The 21,834-nt window shown below is 46.7% G+C and overlaps 1 protein-coding gene across 1 annotated transcript in view; it reads left to right on the top strand.

Annotated features, from left to right (window-relative positions):
- AMOTL1 (angiomotin like 1) overlaps positions 1–21,834 on the top strand; it is a 177,665-nt gene that overhangs the window by 22,621 nt on the left and 133,210 nt on the right. The window contains exon 4 of the mRNA XM_053562830.1: positions 7,550–7,600. Within this exon, the coding sequence (XP_053418805.1) occupies positions 7,550–7,600 (51 nt within the window). The remainder of the gene's footprint in view (positions 1–7,549; positions 7,601–21,834) is intronic.

The raw sequence follows: 21,834 nt of genomic DNA, 5'->3' as shown, positions 1-21,834 counted from the left end.
GTATATGCCTTCATTTTATTCAAACCCTCTTTGAAATCATGTGAAGTAATTATTCTTATCTCCATTTTTCAGAGATAAGAGGAAACTGAGTCTTGGAAAGGCATGCTCACTAAGCCAAGTTCACATAGCCAATGGCAGCACAGCTCACACATTCAAGCTCAGGTTCCAGAGCCGCAATCTGTCCATTGCTGTGTCTGTTTCAAAGGGCCACATTCTTCTGCCTTGCCTCCTTTCTGTGAAGTTTGATCCTTTTTTGTCTATTTCTCTTGCCTACTGTGTGGTCAAAAGATGACACAATGTGTTAGCCGTGATCTCTCTTTTTTTTTTTTTTTTTGTAGAGACAGAGTCTAACTGTACCGCCCTCAGGTAGAGTGCCGTGGCATCACACAGCTCACAGCAACCTCTAACTCTTGGGCTTACGCGATTCTCTTGCCTCAGCCTCCCAAGCAGCTGGGACTACAGGCGCCCGCCACAACGCCCGGCTATTTTTTGTTGCAGTTTGGCCAGGGCTGGGTCCGAACCCGCCACCCTCGGCATATGGGGCCGGCGCCCTACTCACTGAGCCACAGGCGCCACCCTAGCCGTGATCTCTTAATGGTGCTTTCTTTAGTAAGTTTCATAAAGGCTGTCATTTGTCCCTTTCATGTTACAGAGAAGGGCATGGTGGAGGCAGGTGTGGAGACTTACCTGAGATGGGTGGCGAAACTAGGGCTAGAACCCCGTCTCTGCCTCTCCTCCCACCATCTTATTCATGCTGACGCAGTAGCTTCTTCAGAGCATGACTTTAAAGGGAAAGAAGCAAGCCCCCTCTGCGGTGTAAAAAGACTCTATTTGCAGCTCTAAAGAAGCAATTCCCTGTCTCCATCCAGGTTGCTGGGGTAGAAAATGTAAGATCAGGATGGTCCCTGTATTCCAGCGGAAGCTCACATTCATCCTATGGATTTTGTTTTTTAATAGTTTAGTCATAGATTTCAATTGCAGCAAGTGTTTTTGTCCTTAATCTTAACACGGTATTTTGTTTGATTTCACTCAATAGATCCAACAGAGTCTAAGGGAAATGTATGATTTTCCTCTGCAGGGACCTGTTCCTGTGTGTATTTTTGGAATCATTCTTTATTCTGATTCATGTCCATGTACACCTTCTAGAAGCTTCTCGGCTCAGCCAGAGTTCACTTCTTTTGATATAATGTTGGGTGAGGATTCTTTCAAATCTTCATCTCTGTACCATATTTGGTAAAAGGAATCAGGGAGAAGGGGGATGAATCCAATTTATTTATATATTTCAAAAAACACTTTGCTTTTGCTAATAGCATCTCTGCATGGGTATTTAGATTTTTTATCTCTTGGCTTCCTGTCACAATTTCTGTCATTTCATCTCTTGGGTTGTATTGTTTCTGCTAATGATAATGACTTTTTTCAGGTGAGATACGGTGAACTAATCTTCCAGTGTTGTCTACTTACTTCATTCATCTAGAAGTTATAAAACAAAGGAGTTATCTGAGGCTTAATTTTCATTAAGGAAAATAAAGCAACTGTGTTTTCTTTTTCCCTTTTATTAAGGATTAGAAGGAAGCAGGGTTGTGCTTAAAGGAAAGACTATTAATCCTGAGAGAATGGGAAACATTGTTTGGGCCAATTTGGCCTGGGAGTTAATGTTGCGGCCAATTAATTATTAATGTATATTTCTTTTTGATGAAACTAACTGGTGGGCATGCATTTGTCCTTGGTGTCATCGTTAAGAGGTACAGATAAGAAACAAGGATAGCAGGACGGAGTCCTGCTGAGCTCAGGCAGCCTTGGCCCCACTCTTACCTTCTACATCAGTCCGGCCCACACTCCCCAGCGAGAGGAGGGGAGGTGGGGTGGACTTTGCTTCTCTGCTCTGCTCTTTTGTTAACTAGCAGAGGGCCTCCAGCAGACAGAAGGCTACCTGCAGAGATGATGAGCAAAGGACAATACCAGGCAAGAGAGGAAGGCAGAGGGATGACTCAGCCAACTTCTTTCTGTCTTTCATGCTGGAAGTTGGTGACCTCCCCAACTTGGCAGGACGGCCATACACAAATTCCAGTGGGCTCTGGCTACCATCCTAACTTGTTTTCATGGCATTTGTGTAGCTCTTTCTTGCAAAGAGAATTGATAGCATTCCTTAGCTTGAAAACCTTCTCCCCATGGGGCATGTAGCCCCTGACCCATCTCTAGCAGGAAGAAGCCTATCTGTGTGGGACTCTATCTCCTCCTCTCCACCTGACCAAGTATTGGCTGTGTAACCCCTGTTGGAGCCCAGAGTCAAAGCAGCCTAAAAAGGGTTTTCCTCCGAGTAGAATCCAAGTCAAGGCAGACTGGGCTATTTCTGCAGCAGAGGCTGGCCTGGGGCTGCTGGCATTCCCCGATAGTGGCAGGGCATGTTCCTAGTTGCCAACTGGGGTCCCTGCACAAGAAGCAGGACACTGGTGATGGACATTATGCTAAGGATGTTTCTTCTAACTACCCCCAAAACCATTTAGAGTGTACTATTAACTCTAGAAATGCAACTAAGAATTCCTTTGATCTCAAGAGTTTTGTCGAGTGTTGCTATATAACTATCATGTACAGATAAATGAAGGTTCTGATTGAGTTTTCCAGGTAACTGAAGCATAACCATTTAAACATGTAAATTTTGTTTAAAATTTTACTGTTTTCCAGTCGTAGATCAGAACTTTTTTTTTCCTGTGACTTTTTAATCTACTCTCTTGCTCTACTGAATAGAAAATATTCATGCTTCAGCTTATGATTGGGAGTAGAGCGGAATTTCATTTAGAATTTTTTTGCCTTTGATTTGGAATCCATAACAGTAGATCCAACTTGTTTAAACAATTCATATACACATTTAAATATGCCTAAAAGAATCTAAATCTCTACTAAAACACGTAAGAAGTTGTGAAAGGTGTTTTAGTTTGGGAATGATGATTAGGGTAAGACAGGAAAGGAAACTTATTTTTCAGTTTTTATCCATCTGTCCTGTTTTTTCCTTTACTTGAAGTGTATGTTATCTTGTATGATAAAAATAAATGTAAAACATTTAGAATATAAAAAAGAAAGAATACTAAAGTTAGGAGTTGGATTCCCAGGCTAGCTTCCAAAAGCCCATTCATCTTATGATGTATTATGGCCATAGTAACGTTGGCTTTAGACACCAGCCACCTGTGTCATCTGTTTTGTGGAAAATCTTACCTTGAGCCCGGTAATATTTCCTCTTTGCTGCTTCCTTCCTCCCACCCTCTACTAAATAAGCAGCCCTAGAAATAGGAGCAGGGACTCCCTCTTGCTGTCTGCAGGGGTCATAACAGCAGGATGCCCACTCTCTGCCTGGGGCAGTAAAAAGAGAGCACTCTGGCATGCACCTGCCCTTTATGTGGGAGAAAATGAGCCTTTATTAAGTACCTACTGTGTTACAGACCCCATGCCCAGTCTGTCTCATGCCTTGCCGATTTCTTTCTCCCTACATTCCAATGAGATTAGTATTAGTGTCAGGAAACAGAGGCTCTGAGAGGTTTAGTAACGTCCAGGAGTGTTTGCCCACATACTAACTGGCAAAGCTGACATGCTAACTTATAAACTTGTGCACTGTAACTCAGTGACTCTCCAGCAGAACCATTTCTGTGTAAGAGGCCTCTAAAAGTCAAGTGTAGATAGGCGCTTTGGACATTGCCCTGAGCTTCCATATGGTCTTGTGTCATGGAATCCCTTATTAGAAGGCAAGTGTCATGAGGGCACTGGTTACCTCTCTATCTGCAGTGCCCACATAGCGCCAGAAATATGCTCAATTCCCAATATATGTTTGATCGATGGGAAACCTTATTGTCTGCTCTGCTCTATTTCCTAGGATAGAAAATTGGAATCACATATTTTAGAAAGTTTCTAACAGCAAATGTTAAAATAAGAGAAATGTTTTCCCATTAACCCTCAGTTGATTAGGAAGTTCAAACACCTAACGTGTTGTAAGAAAGTTCCTGGCTCACAAGTCATCCATTTGTATAAATAAATTGAAGAGTGGTCATCATGAGTTAAAACAGTTTGGCAGGCTCTGGAGCCTAATTGCCCCCATGGAACACTGGCAACACCTGCCATAAGGGTAAACCTATTGCCAGTTCTATATAACCAACTTTCAAGCCAGATTTTATAACACAAGCTAAATGCCAGAGACCCTGAACGTTCCCCTAATCTAGTCCTGTTCTGTGGTTAGTATTTTCTTTCAGTAACTCCAAGTTGTTAAAGGAAAGAAAAAAAGCCCATTTGTGTCAGCTGTAAAGGATCAATCCAAAAATAATTAACATTTATTTGATTTTTACAACAGGACAATCTCTTTTCTAGGGGCTCTACATTAGTTTATTGCACTCTGGCCACAACCTTATGTTATATATGACTATTACTTCCATTCTTAACCAAAGCTGTCAGAAATTAAGATACTAGGTAGGGCAGCGCCTGTGGCTCAAAGGAGTAGGGTGCCAGCCCCATATGCTGGAGGTGGCAAGTTCAAGCCCAGCCCAGGCCAAAAACCACACACACACACACACACACACACACACACACACACACACACACACACACACACACACACAAAAGATACTAGGTAAAGTTGGATTGGAGCTGGTGTTAGAACCCAGGTCTGGCTGATCCCAAAGCACTCTACACTGTCTCTCTTAGAACACAAAGGCCATTTGGGGAACTGGAGGAGACATTTTTCAGACCATCCATCTGAGCCCATCTCCTCATAGAATCAGGGGTCAAAAACTGCGTCAAGACCAAGAATTCACAATTCACAATGGCAAGGCCATTTTTGATCTTGACAAGAGCTATAATACTCTATGAGGTAGAAACCTGTGTGGACTGCTTTTAAGAGCAAGATGGAGAATGGGCAGTGACAATGTAGACAAGTCTTTCTATGGAATTTATCATAACAGGCGGTTGAGGATTGGCATAATGGCTGGAGAGATGTAGAGCCAAGGAAGGATTTTTAAAAAGTCAAAGAACATGGTAGTTTGTCTGTGTACTGCTGGGAATGATGTAGGATGGAAAAATATTTATCTAGGTGGGAAAGAAATAAAGCCACATAAATGAAATCTGATCCATAATGCAAGCCCTAATGACCTTAGATAGAGTACAGATGGCTTGTCCTTAGAGCAGGAAAATAAACAAGCCAGGCAAATGTAATTCCTGAACTGCCCTAAGGTCCACTCAATTTTAGTGGTCATAAATTTAAAATTCAACCAAACAGCATAATTTTGTGCTTTTCCAATCATGTTAGCTGGGTGCAGGCAGAAAGAAGATGAAGAATTAGATTTTACAGCTAAATATGTTGGAAACAGCATGGGACATGGTTTGAGGGTATATGTAAGAAAGAAATGATAATGAACCTGGAAACCAAGATGCATAAGAAAGGAATGGAGAGTGAGAGTCAGGGAAAAGGTCAGGATAGGTAAGTTATACATGCTATTAGGATCCAGGAGACCTTGGATTAAAATAACACAGGGACTAGGCTGGGAAAGTAGGAGCTGGTGGTTGCAATGTGGAATGACATTGACTTTATGGGCGTTGTCACTGGAAGAGCAGGGCCTGGAATGGCTGGAGTAGGTCAAGGAAGGGAGAGGATGTGGAAGAGTTGAGACCAGAGTGTTAGAAGAATCCCCTTTATCGATAGAGAAAAATTGAGAAATATCCCAGGAATGACACTGGGGAAAATGGCAGTGGTCAGATGCCATTTTCTTCAAGGAATGAGGTGCTATAACCCAGGGGTCTGTAGATGGCTGAAGTAAGTAGAAGTGGCGAGTGATACGGGCTGTTATTTTCAAGGAAAGCCAGGTTTTGGTCAGAGCAAGAAATTGATATATTCAGAGAGGAAGCTGAGGATATAGAGGATTTTGCTAGTGATGAGCCAGAGGACAAGTGGGAAGATTCTAGAAGGTGGGTGTGGGGTGGATGATGTGTGCAAACATTAACCCATTTGGAAGCTCAGATTATCAGAAGCAGGATGAAAGAAGAGGATGGACAGAGTGGTTAAGCAGTTTAAGAATGGCTGCGTTGGTGGAGAAGGACAGCCCCACCCCTGCTTCCCTGGGCTCTGTAAGCAATGCTGGCTAAAGTGGCTTCTTTCCGCCCTCCAGGGTGATCTGTAAACCAACAGTGGAAAAGCCAGAGATGACTGAGTGTTTACAGGGTGAGAGCACACTGGCACAGGTCGAGGGCCTTAGGCTGCTGCAGCTGGTGCTCTGATCACTTTGAGACTAGAAGGTCCCCAGGAGGCTCTCCAGACTGGTGACCCTCCAACAGTCAGTCCTCCAAAGATGAAGAAGGGACAACCATTTCCGTGTTTGCTACTTTCTTACCCTGACTCCTCCCTGGGTCGGCAGCTCTGGGGCTTACTCCCTGGAGCACATCCCCAAACCTCAGGGCCCTGCCAGGCAGAGCGTCCAAGTCAGTCCTGGGGGTAAAATACATACAGCATCTGCCCAAGTTATTCAGGCCACTGACCCAGAGAGGGAGATTCCCACAAAGCGATTTGCAGCTCTCAGAACATAACTATTGTTTCTACACTCTTGCAAGCAGCCCATTTTTCCTAGTGTGCAAGATGCACTGCGTTTCTCCCCACACTCTCATCTCAATGCTGAGCAGTCATGCATGAATGACTTAACTTCCAAGTCTCAGTTTCCCTATGGGTGAAATGGAGATCTTATCACCCTGTCTACTTGAACCAGGTGGCCTCTTGGGAGGAAATAGTGTTTGGACTGGAGTTATAATTCAGGTTCCCAAAGATGGAGAGGATGGAGGGGCATTCGAAGCTCCTCCTCCTCTACTGCAATTCAAGCTCTGAAAAAATCTCCTGCCAAGAAGCCGCCCGGCAAACGATTTCCCAAGAATCTGAGGCGGGCAGGGAACGGTTTTAGAACTGGTTATGCTCTAATTTTTAATAAACGAGCAAAGGGACTGTGGGAGCGCGAGGACGGGCACGCTGGCGCCGGCCGCTGGGGGGCGGTGCGCGCGCCGCTGCGGAGCGTGACGGCCGCGGTCGCCTAGCAACGGGCGGGGAAGCGCGCGGGGCGCGGGGCGCGGGGCGGGTGGGCGCCGGGAGCTCGTCGCCGCCGCCGCCGCCGCCGCGCGCCCTCGGGCCTCCCGGACCGCGGGAAAACTTTGCCGCTGGTCGGAGCCGGGGCGTCGGCTCAAGGCCCGGCAGACACCGCCATGCGCCCCGCGGGCTGACCCTGCCGTCGCCTCCCGGCGCGCCCCGCCTGAGGAGCCGCGGGGTCGCCGGCGGGGAAAGTTGGCGCGCCCTTGATGGCTCCGGGAAGGCGCTCGGTCCCTGGGCCCAGTGGCCCCTCGGGTTTCTCTGGCAGTTTCTTCCGCCCAGTGGATCAGGCGGTCTGAATCTCGTGTGGCCCCCGGATCACGGATTCCGGTCGCTGGTAGAGAGAAACCCGCGCTTTTCTAGGGGCCCGGCGCTTCAGTGGCTGCTTAGTCGATGCTCCCTGGATGGTTGCGATTCTATTTTTGTTTTCTCCTTTTCTTCGTCTCCCAGGTAGTGAGTTTGTGGACGCCTCTCCCGCATCATACAGCCCAGAGGAGTTAGGTAAGTCTGCCCCGTTTGCATTTTTGGGGGGGTGGGGAGGGTCGGAATTCGGCTCAACGGTCCAGGAGGAAATCAGCCAAAGAGGTCCAGAGAGAAAGGGCCGGGGACACTGCCCAGCGGCACGCGAGCTCCCAGCAAGGGGGGACTGGCACCTGTGCTTCGGGGGTGGTGGTGAACGTGTCAGCTGAGTGTGTGTTGCGGTCAGGGATGCTGGTCAGCAGCGTGGCACAACAAACTTCCAGACTTGAACTGATGTTGCCTGGAAGGACATAGAGGTGGCTGGCCCTGTCTTGCCAGGTACCTTGCCAGATGTCATGTGGCCAGTCCTTAACCTGCATTTAATGAAGTCAAGGGCCAGACCTCCTGGTATTATCATTAAACTACAGGTCGTGGGAGCAGATTCTGTCCTTGATGTCCATTCCTCATTTGGCCTGGAGGTGCCCCAGAGTGTGACATTTCATCCTTCTGCCTGTGGCTATGAAGGGGGGAACCGTGGTGGGTGGACGCTGAAACTTGTCAGAGACAGACTTCCTCGTGTAAAGAGAGGGAAGTCGAGTCATCGGGACTCTTCTAATGACCCCTTCTCTTGTGGTGGCTTCGTGATTGGATTCTTTCCTTCCTTTCTTCCTTTTTTTTTTTCCTGACAGAGGGTTAGTTTCATAGCAATCTGAGCTGTTCTTTTATCACCAGCCTGAAAATCTTGCCTTCTTATCATGAACGGTAATGTGACAGTGAAGGAGAAGGGAAAACTGTCCACTTATAGCAGTTTGAAATTATTTATCCACAGTAACATTCAGCCTTGGGCACCTTTTTCTGATCAGCCTCTTGTCCTGGGATATATGTCCCCATCAAGTTCCACAGGACCTGAGGTAAAATTCTCCCTCCACCTCCAAAGTTGACTCTAATTCATTTCTAGGAGCCAGGCACCCCAAATAGATCAAAGTTAGCACTCTGAGATGGGGAAGAATACCCGTTTTAATCAGAGGATGGATTTCTGACATGTTGTGACGCAATTACATCTCTATAAATGGAATCGTAGATTAAATGCATGAGCAAAACTAGCTTTTAAAGGAATACTGTGGTGAATAATTTTTATGAAATGAAAATGACATCTAAACCATCGCTTTGCTTGATGTGATTTATTAAGAGGGCAAGTAGTTCATGATCTGTTCCATGCATGTAAAATTGTGTATTAATGCCATTGGCATTGACACTCCACAGTGTGACAGAAGCTGTTTGGTCCTCTTAATGTGGATGAGCAATGGCAAGGTGATCATTGCTTGGTCTAAGAAACCCAGCTGTATAAATACTAAATCATTAGCATTCACCCAATTATTTATGTACCAGAAGGGCTCAGGTGTTGGCTATCTTTGATCTCTGTATCTCCCTCTGGACTGCCCAGCTGAGGCACTGATAAATAGAGGGATCCCTTCAAACTAGCAGTGGGGGATAAGAAAAACAATCTTCTTCTCTTTGGCTCTCCTAGGGGAAAAGCGCAGTTTCTCATGAGGAGATTAGAATGTGTGTCTTGGGCTGCTATAACAAAAACACCGTAGCTGGGTTGTTTATAAACAAAAGACGTTTATTTCTCACAAATTCTGGAGGCTAAGGAGTCCAAAATCAAGACACCAGCAGATTCAGGGTCTGGCGAGTGCCTGCCTCCTGCTTTGTAAACAGCTGCCTTCTCACTTTGTCCTCACATGGCGGAAGGGGCAAGGCAGCTTTCCGGGGTCTCTTTTCTAAGGGCATTGATCCTAATATCACGAGTGTGATTATGAAAGAGATTATGTTTATGACCTAATCACCTCCCAAATATTATCAGGCCCCTCCAAATATTATCAGATTGAAGATTAGGTTTCAACATATGAATTTAGGTGGGGAGATAGATACTCAGTCTCTAGCAGTATAATCACAACTGTGGGGCTCCTTCCTGGGCTCAGGGCTTGCAGGGTGATAGAGAAAATAAAACAGAAGCCTGCGGGTCAGCGACCAGGGTCTAGCCCTTATTCTGCTCCAGCTTTTTTAGTAGACATGTTAATTAGCCTCAGTTTTCTTGCCAGCAAAAAGGTGGGCTTGTGGCAGGTGACTCTTACAGTGTCCTCCAGTTCTGGCTCACTCCCTAAGATGCTGTGAGGGACTATAAGCCAAAAAAGGCCCATAGACTTTGGGTATACATTGTTTATGTTCTCGCACCATGCGTTTTGTGTACCTGGTGTTGCCAAAGGGTTTTTCTCTTCCTGACAGAGCAGCTCTTTGGATCAGACAGCATTGCTTCCATGCTATTCAGGTCAAAGAGAGAACTGTCTTTTCACCCTTGGAAAGAGTTGTGATGGTTTTGGGTACTTTTCCTAGACAAACAGCAGGAAAAATGCCTCTGACAGCAGTGGATGAGCTTGTCAAATAGCCATTCTTTCTAGAGCACAGATGAGGGGAGATTCCTATAAGAGGAGATAGAGGGAAGCGAAAGGAAAACTGTTTCTCTACTTATAACACTTCCCACATCCAATGTGTCAGTTTTCCACACCAAGAGATTCTTTAGTTCTTTGCAGATGCTAACTGGGTGTCTTACAGTTTAATTAAGTTCTCACACTACTCAGAGTTAATGCAGACCCCACAGCTTAAGGGCTTGTCCCCTAAGACTACTCACCACTTGCCATGCCAGTTGCCAGTAGTAGGTCCCCAAGTGCTCACCATTCTGTCTGACTTGGCTACAAATCAAGGTTTCCCACAACCTCCTCTTGGTTTCTGTAATTGCTAGAATGGCGCATAGAGATCAGGGAAACACTTATGTTTATTAGCTTATTGCAAATGACATTATAAAGAATACAAATAAACAGCCAGGTGAACATATATACAAGGTGAGGTCTGGAGGAGTCCCAGGCACAGGAGCTTCTGTCCTTGTGGAGTTGGGGTATACCACCCTCCTGGCATTTGGACGAGTTCCCAAACCTAGAAACTCTCCATAGTCGCTCATTTAAGATTTTTATGGATGTTCCATTAGAAGGCATGATTGATTGACTCATTGGCCATTGGTGATTAACTCAATCTCTAATCCCTTTCTTCTCGCCAGAGGTCAGATGGCACAGTGGAGGGCAGAGGCAGGGTCTGAAAGTTCTGATCCTTTGATAACATGGTTGGTTCCTCTGGCAACCGCCTGTCATCCTGAAGCTAAGGACTTTCAGCCACCAGGCAGACGTAAATTCAGGTATAGTTGAAAAGGACTTGTTATGACTAAAGAAGGATGATCCTGTTGTTTCTGTCTCTCCAGAAATTCCAAGAATTTAGGAGCTTTGTGCTAGGAAGCAGGGTTGAAGACCAAATGTATATTCTTTATCTTATCACAGAAGTCCTAAAAACTTGGTTTGAATTCTATCACTGCATATACTTGTGACCTTGGGCAGGTGATTAACCTGCTCCAAGCCTCTGTTACTTCGTCAACCCAATTGAGACCTTGCACAGATACAATAAATGGTCTATGTAAAGTCCTGGCACTACGTGTTGAATGTGCTTGACTCAAGAAGTGTGCTTCTTTTATTATTATCCATTTGGAAAACATTGATTCCCCATGCTTGAAGGATGGAGTATAGTTTATCAATTGTCTCTCCTAGTAACCTAAAATTATTATCATTATTATTATTATTTTTGGAGACAGAGCCTCAAGCTATTGCTCTGGGTAGAATGCCATGGCATCACAGCTCACAGGAACCTCCAACTCCTGGGCTCAAGCGATTCTCCTGCCTCCGCCTCCCAAGTAGCTGGGACTACAGGCGTCCGCCACAACGCCTGGCTATTTTTTGGTTGCAGCCGTCATTGTTTGGCAGGCCCAGGCTGGATTCGAACCCACCAGCTCTGGTGTATGTGGCTGACACCTTAGCCACTTGAGCCACAGGCGCCAAGCCAACATAAAATTATTTTTATTTCTGAAAACTTTTCTACAGCTTTTCTAGTATTCAAAAACAGGTAGTCAGGGATAGTAATCAGGTTATTGAATTATTTAGTGATTTGTCTCTGAAACAGCATATGGAATTGTTTTCCATCTGAGGTTTTTGATGATGGTCCCACTGTTTTCTTGCCTCACAATTGGCAGTCTATTCTATCTCTGAATTTTCATATCAGTTCCAAATAAATTGTGACTGGCTTCTTGGAGAATTTATTCTCAGCATTACAGTAAGCTCATATAATGGAATTAAGTCCAAAAGAGGGATTTTTGAAAAGGCAGTGGAAAAGGATGTGTCTCTGGCTGAAGGCTGTTGTGAAGATGTCTATGGTGAAAGAAAACATATGCCTTCTTCCTGGGGTGCTGGGAGCATGTCCCGAGAAGCAAAGCTCATACCTTTCTATATCCTTTCTGGGGTTCTATCCCTGAGTAGAAGTTATAGCTCTCTGAAGGAGTGGCAAGGAGGGCATAGGGAGCTGCTTGAACCCAGATGTGGCCATGTTTGCCTCTGTGTAATAACCATTCCTGCCTCTCCTCTATCTGGAGGATAGAAACAGTAGAACCTCTGTAAGATGACCACCCAAGGGACTGGAACAAACTGACCAGCACATGGAGGTGATCAGCAGAAGGAAGTGGGCCGGCTGAACTGACACGTACATGGGTGCATGTCTGGTATGTGAAGATTAGGTCAACTTAAAGAGGTGGGCGCTGTAGAGGGGAGGGGAGGTCATCTGTGGAGCTTCTAGCATATTTGGTTTGACAGAGGAGGACGTCCGTGACCTGTGCCACTCCCACCCTCTAAGACCTTCTAGTTCTCTTATATTTCTAAATTCAGCTCTGGTCCTCTGCTTGCATGCCCTTCCTCCTCCCTCGCCCTTTCTCCCCTGGCCTGAAGGACGTGTGTCATGTCGTCCTAGTTGTTTTCAGCCTTGGCTGCACATTAGTATGGGGAGGGGTCTTTAAAAGTCCTGAGACCAGATCCCAATCCTGACAATTACAGCAGAATCCCTGCAATGTGGACTCATACATCGGTGTTTTTTAAAACTACATTTCAAACGATTCGACTGTCCAGCCAAGATTGCGAACCCCTGCACTGGATTGTGGCCAGCTCATTCTTCTTTGTAAATCTAGCAGCTAGCATGGTGCCCAGTACACACAAGTCCTCAGCAAATGCTTGTTGAATGAGTGACTGAGGGGTTCACCCCTAAGGACCTTCGTTTTTCACAGTTGTATTTCTCTAAGATTGGCCTCTCTGCTTGTTTTAACAGTGGCGGGGGACTGGGTCTTTTGATCTATGACCTGTATTTCTCTCCTTTTCCCATTCCTTGTGCCTTTATTTTCTATCTCTTTTAAGAACTGGAATTTTAAAACTTCATTTTCTTCACTTTAGTATTTTAGTATAAAAATTATATGTGCTTATTTTAGAAAATCTGGACATTAGAAAGAATGGGGGAAATCCATTCTCATCATCCACAAGCAAGCTGGTTCCTTGTTTCTTTAACTTTTCCTAAGTTGTTGCCCTTGGAGGTTGCTTGACCCTCTGGAATGCCTCTATGAACTTGATTGCTGACTATCTGCTCAGACCCTGTGAACTGCCCTCTGGGGCCCGGAAGAGGCCTTCCTGAAAATAGCATTCTTGGAATGGCCAACTTTCCCTGAGGGACAATATATGATGAGAAAGGGTTTTCTTGTGCTATTTTTGCCTTCTTCATTCAGGCAGGATGCATGGGTCCTATTAGAACAAATGATAACAATTTTGTAACTTCTTTAAAATAATAAATGTTTGCCAGTCCTGGCTCCTAAAATATGGGAGGAGATTGCAGCTCTGGATAGTAATGTTTATGCCTTAATCAGGATAGGCTAAATCCAAATGTTAGTAGCTTCACACAATGAAGGCTTGTGTTTCTTGCTTGTGTTATAATCTAGTGTTGTGTTTTCAGAAGGCTGCTTCTTGTGGTCATTGAGAATGCTAAGCTTCTATTCCCTGGCTTTACCGTCTTCTAGGGGCTCAGATTCTTCCACATGGTGCTTTGCATCCTTTTGGCAGACAAATGAATCAGGTGAGCAAAGAGAAAGTATGTTCACCCTTGATTATGTCAGCCTGGAGGAAAAATACTCACTTTCCCTCATATTCCAAAGGTCAGAACTAGTCCCATAGCCTCACCCAGATGAAAGGGGGCCTGGGCAATACAGCCTGTTTATGTGCTGGGAAGAAGAGGAAGTGTGCATGTTGATGACCACTAGCAGTCTCCACCAGTCATGTTTTTCTTTTGCCCAATCCACCATGACTGAGCCTTATTTTGGCAATGTAAGCGGTTGGTCTTCATATTACTCAGGATACAGGTTGGGCTGTTATGCCAAAAGCCAAAATGACAGTTACTAAACAACACAGAAGTTAATTTCTCTTTCACTTAGAGCACAGCACTCAGTGCTGATCTGGTAGCTTCCTGGTGCTCTGAATCTTCAAATGAAGTTTCTGTGCAATGGTCTAAGGTGGCTGTTTCAGTTTCCACCATCATATCCACATTCCAGTCCATAGGAAAGAGAGGAGAGTGGAGGGCATGACCTGACAGCTGTTCACATTCATTCCCTTGGCCTGAACTTGAGTCACATGACTATGTGTTTTTCCAAGAAGGCTGGGAAATTTGGGTGAGGGTAGGGTGGAGTCTGTTACCAGCAGAATGGTTGATTAGGGTACAGGGAGGAAAAATTGCTGGATGACTAGTAAACTGTGTAACAGGTTATTTATAGAATGCATGTCTTAGTGGTTAGGAGCATGGACTGGAGTCGTACTGTGTGGGTTTGAAATTTAGCTCTGTCTCTTACTTGCTTTATGACCACGGGTAAGATACTTAATCTGTAACTTCATGTCCTAATCTGTAAAATCATGTGCCACCAGGTTACCACACTTTTATCAATCTTCTCTGGGTCCTGAAAAACTTACCTTTGGAATTTATCACTGGCTTCCAGTTGTACTTGTTTAATGAGAGGCACTGGTTAGCAGGGTACAGAGGGTGGCAGGGTACTTGTCCCCTTCCCATCAGGTTGTGGGATAATATGGCCGTATGACTGCACCTGAAGGCCAGAGCTGCCACAGTGTGGCCCTCTCCTACAGAATCTGGTCTTGCTGGATAATGGTAACCTCCCCTCTGGCTTAGAGGTTGCATTAGTTAGGGTTCTGTAGAGAGACAGATCCAATAAAATAGATATAGTTAAATCATAAGGGATTCATATGGGGAGTAGGCTCACGTGGTAATGGAAGCTGAGAAGTCCTATGACGGGCTGTCTGCTAGCTGGAGAACCTTGGAAGCTAGTAGCTTGGTTTAGTCAAAAGTCCAGGTCTGAAAGCTCCAGACCTGTGGGAGCTGATGCGGTGACTCTTGGTATGAGGCCAAATGCGTGAGAGCCTGGGGGGATTGCTGGTGCGAGTCTTGGAGTCTGAAGGCTGGAAAACCTGGAGTTCTGATGTTCAAAGGCAAGGGAAGAGGACACCCAGCTCTTGAAGAAAGAACAAGAATTTGCCTTTGCTCTGCCTTTCTGGTTCTCTAGGCCCCAGCCAATTGGGGGTGCCTGTTCACATGGAGGGCTAGTCCTCTCCACTCAGTCCACCAACTCAAATGCCTCTCTCTGGAAACACCCTTGCAGACACATCCAGAAGGAACGCTTTACCAGCTTGCTCGGTATCCTTTCATCCAGTCAACGCAACACCTAAACTTACCCACCACAGGGGTGGCAGCAGCTTCTCATTGAGAAGTTGCTTTCCAGTAGGCCTGCCCATCACACTAGGGGAGCAGTGGCCGCCTCACACTCTCCTCAGTCACTCCATTTCCTGATGGGGGCTTGACTGATGGTTCTGTCTCAGACCATGGGGCTGAGGGTTAAAGTCTTTGCAGAGAGATACCCCAAAGTAGTAACCACCATTAAATGTCTTCTTGTCCCCAGGCAAGTGCTAATATCTTCAGGCATGGTCCACGCCTTCTGATGGTTTAGTTTTTGACTCGTAAGTTAAATATGCCCCTCACCAACTCCTCCTCCTCACCCTGTGGCAGGGGAATGCATCAGGACTCAACACTTTTGAACAAAGCTATTTTGAGTCACAAGTATCCTGCATCTAGAGTTTCTGCCCTCTTATTTATTTGGAGGTGAATAAAGAGACAGGAACTGGGCTGTTGTTCCCCTCTTCTGTGTCAGGCACTTTACACATGTAAACAGGTGATTTAAAACTCAACAAAGGAGGCAAGGTACACTGTTCCCAGGAATTTGCTGCTTGTATTACTAAGAAATGAAGTCTTTTTTTTTTTTCTTTTTTTGAGATAGGTCTCATTATTGCCTACGCTAGAGTACAGTAGTGTGAACATAACTCACTGTAGCTTTGAATTTCTGGGCTAAAGTGATCCTCCTGCCTCAGCCTCCCAAGTAGCTGGGAATACAGGTATACACTACCATTCCTGACTAATTTTTAAAATTAGTTTAAATTAATTTTTTAAATTAGTTTTTTGTGAAAACAGGGTCTCACTATGTTGCTCAGGCTGGTCTTGAACTCCTGGCTTCAAGTGATCTTCCTGCCTTGACCTCCCAAAGTGCTGGGATTACAGTGTGAGCCACAGCCTCCAGCCTGCTACCCTCCGATTTTATGTCCAGGAATTCTCGAGTGGCACTTACCTGCATGCACAGTTCCGGCTGCTCCAGGCTGTTGTCAGGGGACCTGGAATCCAAATCCGTCTTACTGAAGCTGGTGGATACTGTGATAACCGCTGTATGTCCTGGTCTCCAGAAACCACCCATTCAACACTGGCCATCGCTGCTGCTGCTTCCCTTGCTCCTACCAGAGCCTGGAGGCTTGGCTGTCACTTGCTGAGAGCCTGACTTGTTCCCCTGGGTCCTACCCTCTGCTGCTTGCAGGGATGAAGACACTACTCTCTCCTGTATACTCCTGCAACCTCAGAGCAGGCCCAGGTCCCTCTCATTACTACACCAGGCCAGATGCACCCCAGGGTCTGGGATTGGGTTGGCTACCTGCCTAGCTGCAAGCCAGCCTCCAACCTGCCAAGGGCTTTCACTCTACCCCTTAGAACCCTGTCTTTCCTGCCACCCTCCTCCCCAGGCCCTGAACACAGCTTCTGAGAGAGAGGGAGTTTTCATAACCCAGTTTGACTTTTTCTCAGGATGATTGATAGTGGAAAATTCAATTCTCTTCACAGGAAACCTCACCCTACCGCGGGGTGTGGTTTGGCCTCCTGCTCTAACAAAACAGTCACAGAGCAGATCCACTTTCCTCTAGTTCCCTAAATCTGGGTAATTCACTCTTTTCCATGATTCATCCTTTTGGGCACATTGGTTCATTTGATCCTCAGAGCAACTCAGTGAAGCAGATGGAATTATTTTCATTTTAATGGAGGTTAGACTATGTGTCCAATGTCACACAGCCAGTTAGGGGCAAAGTTTAGATTCAACATAATCTCTGGCTCCAGAGCTGGTCTCAGTTTCCTGGGAAGGGGAGTTGCCCTCCTATTAAGGAGATTCCTTTGTGGGTTGAATAAAGTAACGTATGTGAAAGTATCTTCCACGGGGCTGGTGGTATAGCACGTGCCTATTCAGTACATATTTGTGGAACAAATAAATAATGGTAGGTGCTCAAAGCTATATGTATTTATTTTTTCTTTAGACCAGTGTTTTTCTAACCTTTTTATGTTATGGCACACTTGAACCTATAGTTAAACTTCCACAGCACACTTAAATTATGCTGACCAAACAAAAAAAAGTAAGAATGGAACATAATTACTGTGCTTTGAACATATTTCAATAATAATTCAATTAATGATCTTTAAAATTGTTTGTGGCACACCCAAGATCCTCTCATGGCAACACTGGTTGAAAATCACTGCTTTACACCATCAAATGATCAATATGCTTCGGAGAAATTTTTCTTAATTACGTCTGAGACAACAACCATAGAAGCTTCCCTTGGCTTCATTCACTTACTTCCTGCTCTTTCTGCTCTTTGTTGTGGCACAGAGTTCCTGAGACATGAGAGTTGGGTTTCTTTTCTTTCCTTTTTTTTTGACACAGAGTCTCAATATGTCGCCCTTGGCAGAGTGCTGTGGCGTCACAGTTCACAGCAACCCCCAGCTCTTGAGTTTAAGCGATTCTCTTGCCTCTGCCTCCTGAGTAGCTGGGACTACAGGCGCCTGCCACAATGCCCGGCTATTTTTTTCTGCTTGTAGTTGGCAGGCCTGGGCTGGGTTTGAACCCACCAGCTCTTGCTGTATGTGGCTGGTCCCCAGGCTGCTGAGCTACAGGTGCTGAGCTGAGAGCTTGGTTCTGTAACAGAGTAGATCCTATTTCTGGAGGAAACGAAACCTTTCGTGCAGTAGCACACTTTAGGGCCAAGTGGTAGAAACCTGGAGAAGAATCTGAAAGCACAATTTAGGGCAGATGGACTCAGACTTGGATGCAAAATTGATCACTGCTCCCTTAATACTTGTTTTCAAAGTGGTACTATGCATTGCCCAGGAGGTGACGTCTTATTTTAGGATATTCTAATTGAAAGAGAAAATGGTGTAGGCAGGGAAGAAATGACAAAAAATTCTGAGGGATAAATGATTATCTACTTCGGCTTAAAAATAAAAAAGAGCAATGTAGTAATTAAGAAATAATGGGATAAAAATACACACAGAGAGAAAAATGAGAAGGGCATTTTCTTGCCAAAGAGTAGTTTCTACTTGAAATAAATAGGACCCATAGCTAGTTTTTCCCCAGAATTAAACACAAGCATGACTCCATGCTAGAAACGGTGGTATTTCATCAATTGTTGAGCACAACAGGCATCTAAAGAGTGTCTAAATAGCCAAATAGCGTGACCTGCTCAGGGTTATGATGGCTGTGTTTTCTGGGAAGAGTCTCACTGGATGATCTTACCAGAATATGTCCTGTTTGTTTTTCTCTCTCACACTCCGCAAATCAGTTTTTCCCAGTGTGGGCAAATTACTTGTTTTTCCCTCTGAACCCTCCCACCTCCCTGTTCTTCCTCTCTTTTTGCTGTCCCTCTCTCTCCCGTCTCCCTGTTCTTCCTCTCTTTTTGCTGTCTGTCTCCCTCCCGTCTCCCTGTTCATCCTCTCTTCTTGCTGTCCCTCTCCGTCCCGTCTCCCTGTTCTTCCTCTCTTTTTGCTGTCCCTCTCCCTCCCATCTCCCTGTTCTTCCTCTCTTTTTGCTGTCCCTCTCCATCCCGTCTCCCTGTTCTTCCTCTCTTTTTGCTGTCCCTCTCCCTCCCGTCTCCCTGTTCTTCCTCTCTTTTTGCTGTCCCTCTCCCTCCCGTCTCCCTGTTCTTCCTCTCTTTTAGCTGTCCCTCTCCCTCCCGTCTCCCTGTTCTTCCTCTCATTTTGCTGTCCCTCTCCCTCCCTGTCTCCCTGTTTTCCTCTCTTTTTGCTGTCCCTCTCCCTCCCGTCTCCCTGTTCTTCCTCTCTTTTTGCTGTCCCTCTCCCTCCCGTCTCCCTGTTCTTCCTCTCTTTTTGCTGTCCCTCTCCCTCCCGTCTCCCTGTTCTTCCTCTCTTTTAGCTGTCCCTCTCCCTCCCGTCTCCCTGTTCTTCCTCTCATTTTGCTGTCCCTCTCCCTCCCTGTCTCCCTGTTCTTCCTCTCTTTTTGCTGTCCCTCTCCCTCCCGTCTCCCTGTTCTTCCTCTCTTTTTGCTGTCCCTCTCCCTCCCGTCTCCCTGTTCTTCCTCTCTTTTTGCTGTCCCTCTCCCTCCCTGTCTCCCTGTTCTTCCTCTCTTTTTGCTGTCCCTCTCCCTCCCTGTCTCCCTGTTCTTCCTCTCTTTTTGCTGTCCCTCTCCCTCCCGTCTCCCTGTTCTTCCTCTCTTTTTGCTGTCCCTCTCCCTCCCGTCTCCCTGTTCTTCCTCTCTTTTTGCTGTCCCTCTCCCTCCCGTCTCCCTGTTCTTCCTCTCTTTTTGCTGTCCCTCTCCATACCGTCTCCCTGTTCTTCCTCTCATTTTGCTGTCCCTCTCCCTCCCTGTCTCCCTGTTCTTCCTCTCTTTTTGCTGTCCCTCTCCCTCCCGTCTCCCTGTTCTTCCTCTCTTTTTGCTGTCCCTCTCCCTCCCGTCTCCCTGTTCTTCCTCTCTTTTTGCTGTCCCTCTCCCTCCCTGTCTCCCTGTTCTTCCTCTCTTTTTGCTGTCCCTCTCCCTCCCTGTCTCCCTGTTCTTCCTCTCTTTTTGCTGTCACTCTCCCTCCCGTCTCCCTGTTCTTCCTCTCTTTTTGCTGTCCCTCTCCCTCCCGTCTCCCTGTTCTTCCTCTCTTTTTGCTGTCCCTCTCTCTCCCGTCTCCCTGTTCTTCCTCTCTTTTTGCTGTCACTCTCCCTCCCGTCTCCCTGTTCTTCCTCTCTTTTTGCTGTCCCTCTCCCTCCCGTCTCCCTGTTCTTTCTCTCTTTTTGCTGTCCCTCTCTCTCCCGTCTCCTTGTTCTTCCTGTCTTTTTGCTGTCCCTCTCTCTCCCGTCTCCCTGTTCTTCCTCTCTTTTTGCTGTCCCTCTCCCTCCCGTCTCCCTGTTCTTCCTCTCTTTTTGCTGTCACTCTCTCTCCCGTCTCCCTGTTCTTCCTCTCTTTTTGCTGTCCCTCTCCCTCCCGTCTCCCTGTTCTTCCTCTCTTTTTGCTGTCCCTCTCCCTCCCGGCTTCCTGTTCTTCCTCTCTTTTTGCTGTCCCTCTCCCTCCCGTCTCCCTGTTCTTCCTCTCTTTTTGCTGTCCCTCTCCCTCCCCGTCTCCCTGTTCTTCCTCTCTTTTTGCTATCCCTCTCCCTCCCCGTCTCCCTGTTCTTCCTCTCTTTTTGCTGTCACTCTCCCTCCCGTCTCCCTGTTCTTCCTCACTTTTTGCTGTCCCTCTCTCTCCCGTCTCCCTGTTCTTCCTCTCTTTTTGCAGTCCCTTTCCCTCCCGTCTCCCTGTTCTTCCTCTCTTTTTGCTGTCCCTCTCCCTCCCGTCTCCCTGTACTTCCTCTCTTTTTGCTGTCCCTCTCTCTCCCGTCTCCCTGTTCTTCCTCTCTTTTTGCTGTCCCTCTCCCTCCCGTCTCCCTGTTCTTCCTCTCTTTTTGCTGTCCCTCTCCCTCCCGTCTCCCAGTTCTTCCTGTATTTTTGCTGTCCCTCTCTCTCCCGTCTCCCTGTTCTTCCTCTCTTTTTGCTGTCACTCTCCCTCCCGTCTCCCTGTTCTTCCTCTCTTTTTGCTGTCCCTCTCCCTCCCGTCTCCCTGTTCTTCCTCTCTTTTTGCTGTCCCTCTCCCTCCCCGTCTCCCTGTTCTTCCTCTCTTTTTGCTGTCCCTCTCCCTCCCGTCTCCCTGTTCTTTCTCTCTTTTTGCTGTCCCTCTCCCTCCCGTCTCCTGTTCTTCCTCTCTTTTTGCTGTCCCTCTCCCTCCCCGTCTCCCTGTTCTTCCTCTCTTTTTGCTATCCCTCTCCCTCCCCGTCTCCCTGTTCTTCCTCTCTTGTTGCTGTCCCTCTCTCTCCCGTCTCCCTGTTCTTCCTCTCTTTTTGCTGTCACTCTCCCTCCCGTCTCCTTGTTCTTTCTCTCTTTTTGCTGTCCCTCTCCCTCCCGTCTCCTTGTTCTTTCTCTCTTTTTGCTGTCCCTCTCCCTCCCGTCTCCCTGTTCTTCCTCTCTTTTTGCTGTCACTCTCCCTCCCGTCTCCCTGTTCTTTCTCTCTTTTTGCTGTCCCTCTCCCTCCCGTCTCCCTGTTCTTCCTCTCTTTTTGCTGTCCCTCTCTCTCCCGTCTCCTGTTCTTCCTCTCCTTTTGCCGTCCCTCTCCCTCCCTGTCTCCCTGTTCTTCCTCTCTTTTTGCCGTCCCTCTCCCTCCCGTCTCCCTGATCTTCCTCTCTTTTTGCTGTCCCTCTCTCTCCCGTCTCCCTGTTCTTCCTCTCTTTTTGCTGTCCCTCTCCCTCCCGTCTCCCTGTTCTTCCTCTCTTTTTGCTGTCCCTCTCCCTCCTGTCTCCCTGTTCTTCCTCTCTTTTTGCTGTCCCTCTCTCTCCCGTCTCCCTGTTCTTCCTCTCTTTTTGCTGTCACTCTCTCTCCCGTCTCCCTGTTCTTCCTCTCTTTTTGCTGTCCCTCTCCCTCCCTGTCTCCCTGTTCTTCCTCTCTTTTTGCTGTCCCTCTCCCTCCCCGTATCCCTGTTCTTCCTCTCTTTTTGCTGTCCCTCTCCCTCCCTGTCTCCCTGTTCTTCCTCTCTTTTTGCTGTCCCTCTCTCTCCCGTCTCCCTGTTCTTCCTCTCTTTTTGCTGTCCCTCTCCCTCCCGTCTCCCTGTTCTTCCTCTCTTTTTGGCTGTCACTCTCTCTCCCGTC

This window comes from Nycticebus coucang, chromosome 14 (assembly GCF_027406575.1).
Source record: "Nycticebus coucang isolate mNycCou1 chromosome 14, mNycCou1.pri, whole genome shotgun sequence".
Taxonomy (NCBI): Eukaryota; Metazoa; Chordata; class Mammalia; order Primates; family Lorisidae; genus Nycticebus; species Nycticebus coucang.
This window is presented reverse-complemented; position numbering and strand designations above follow the sequence as displayed.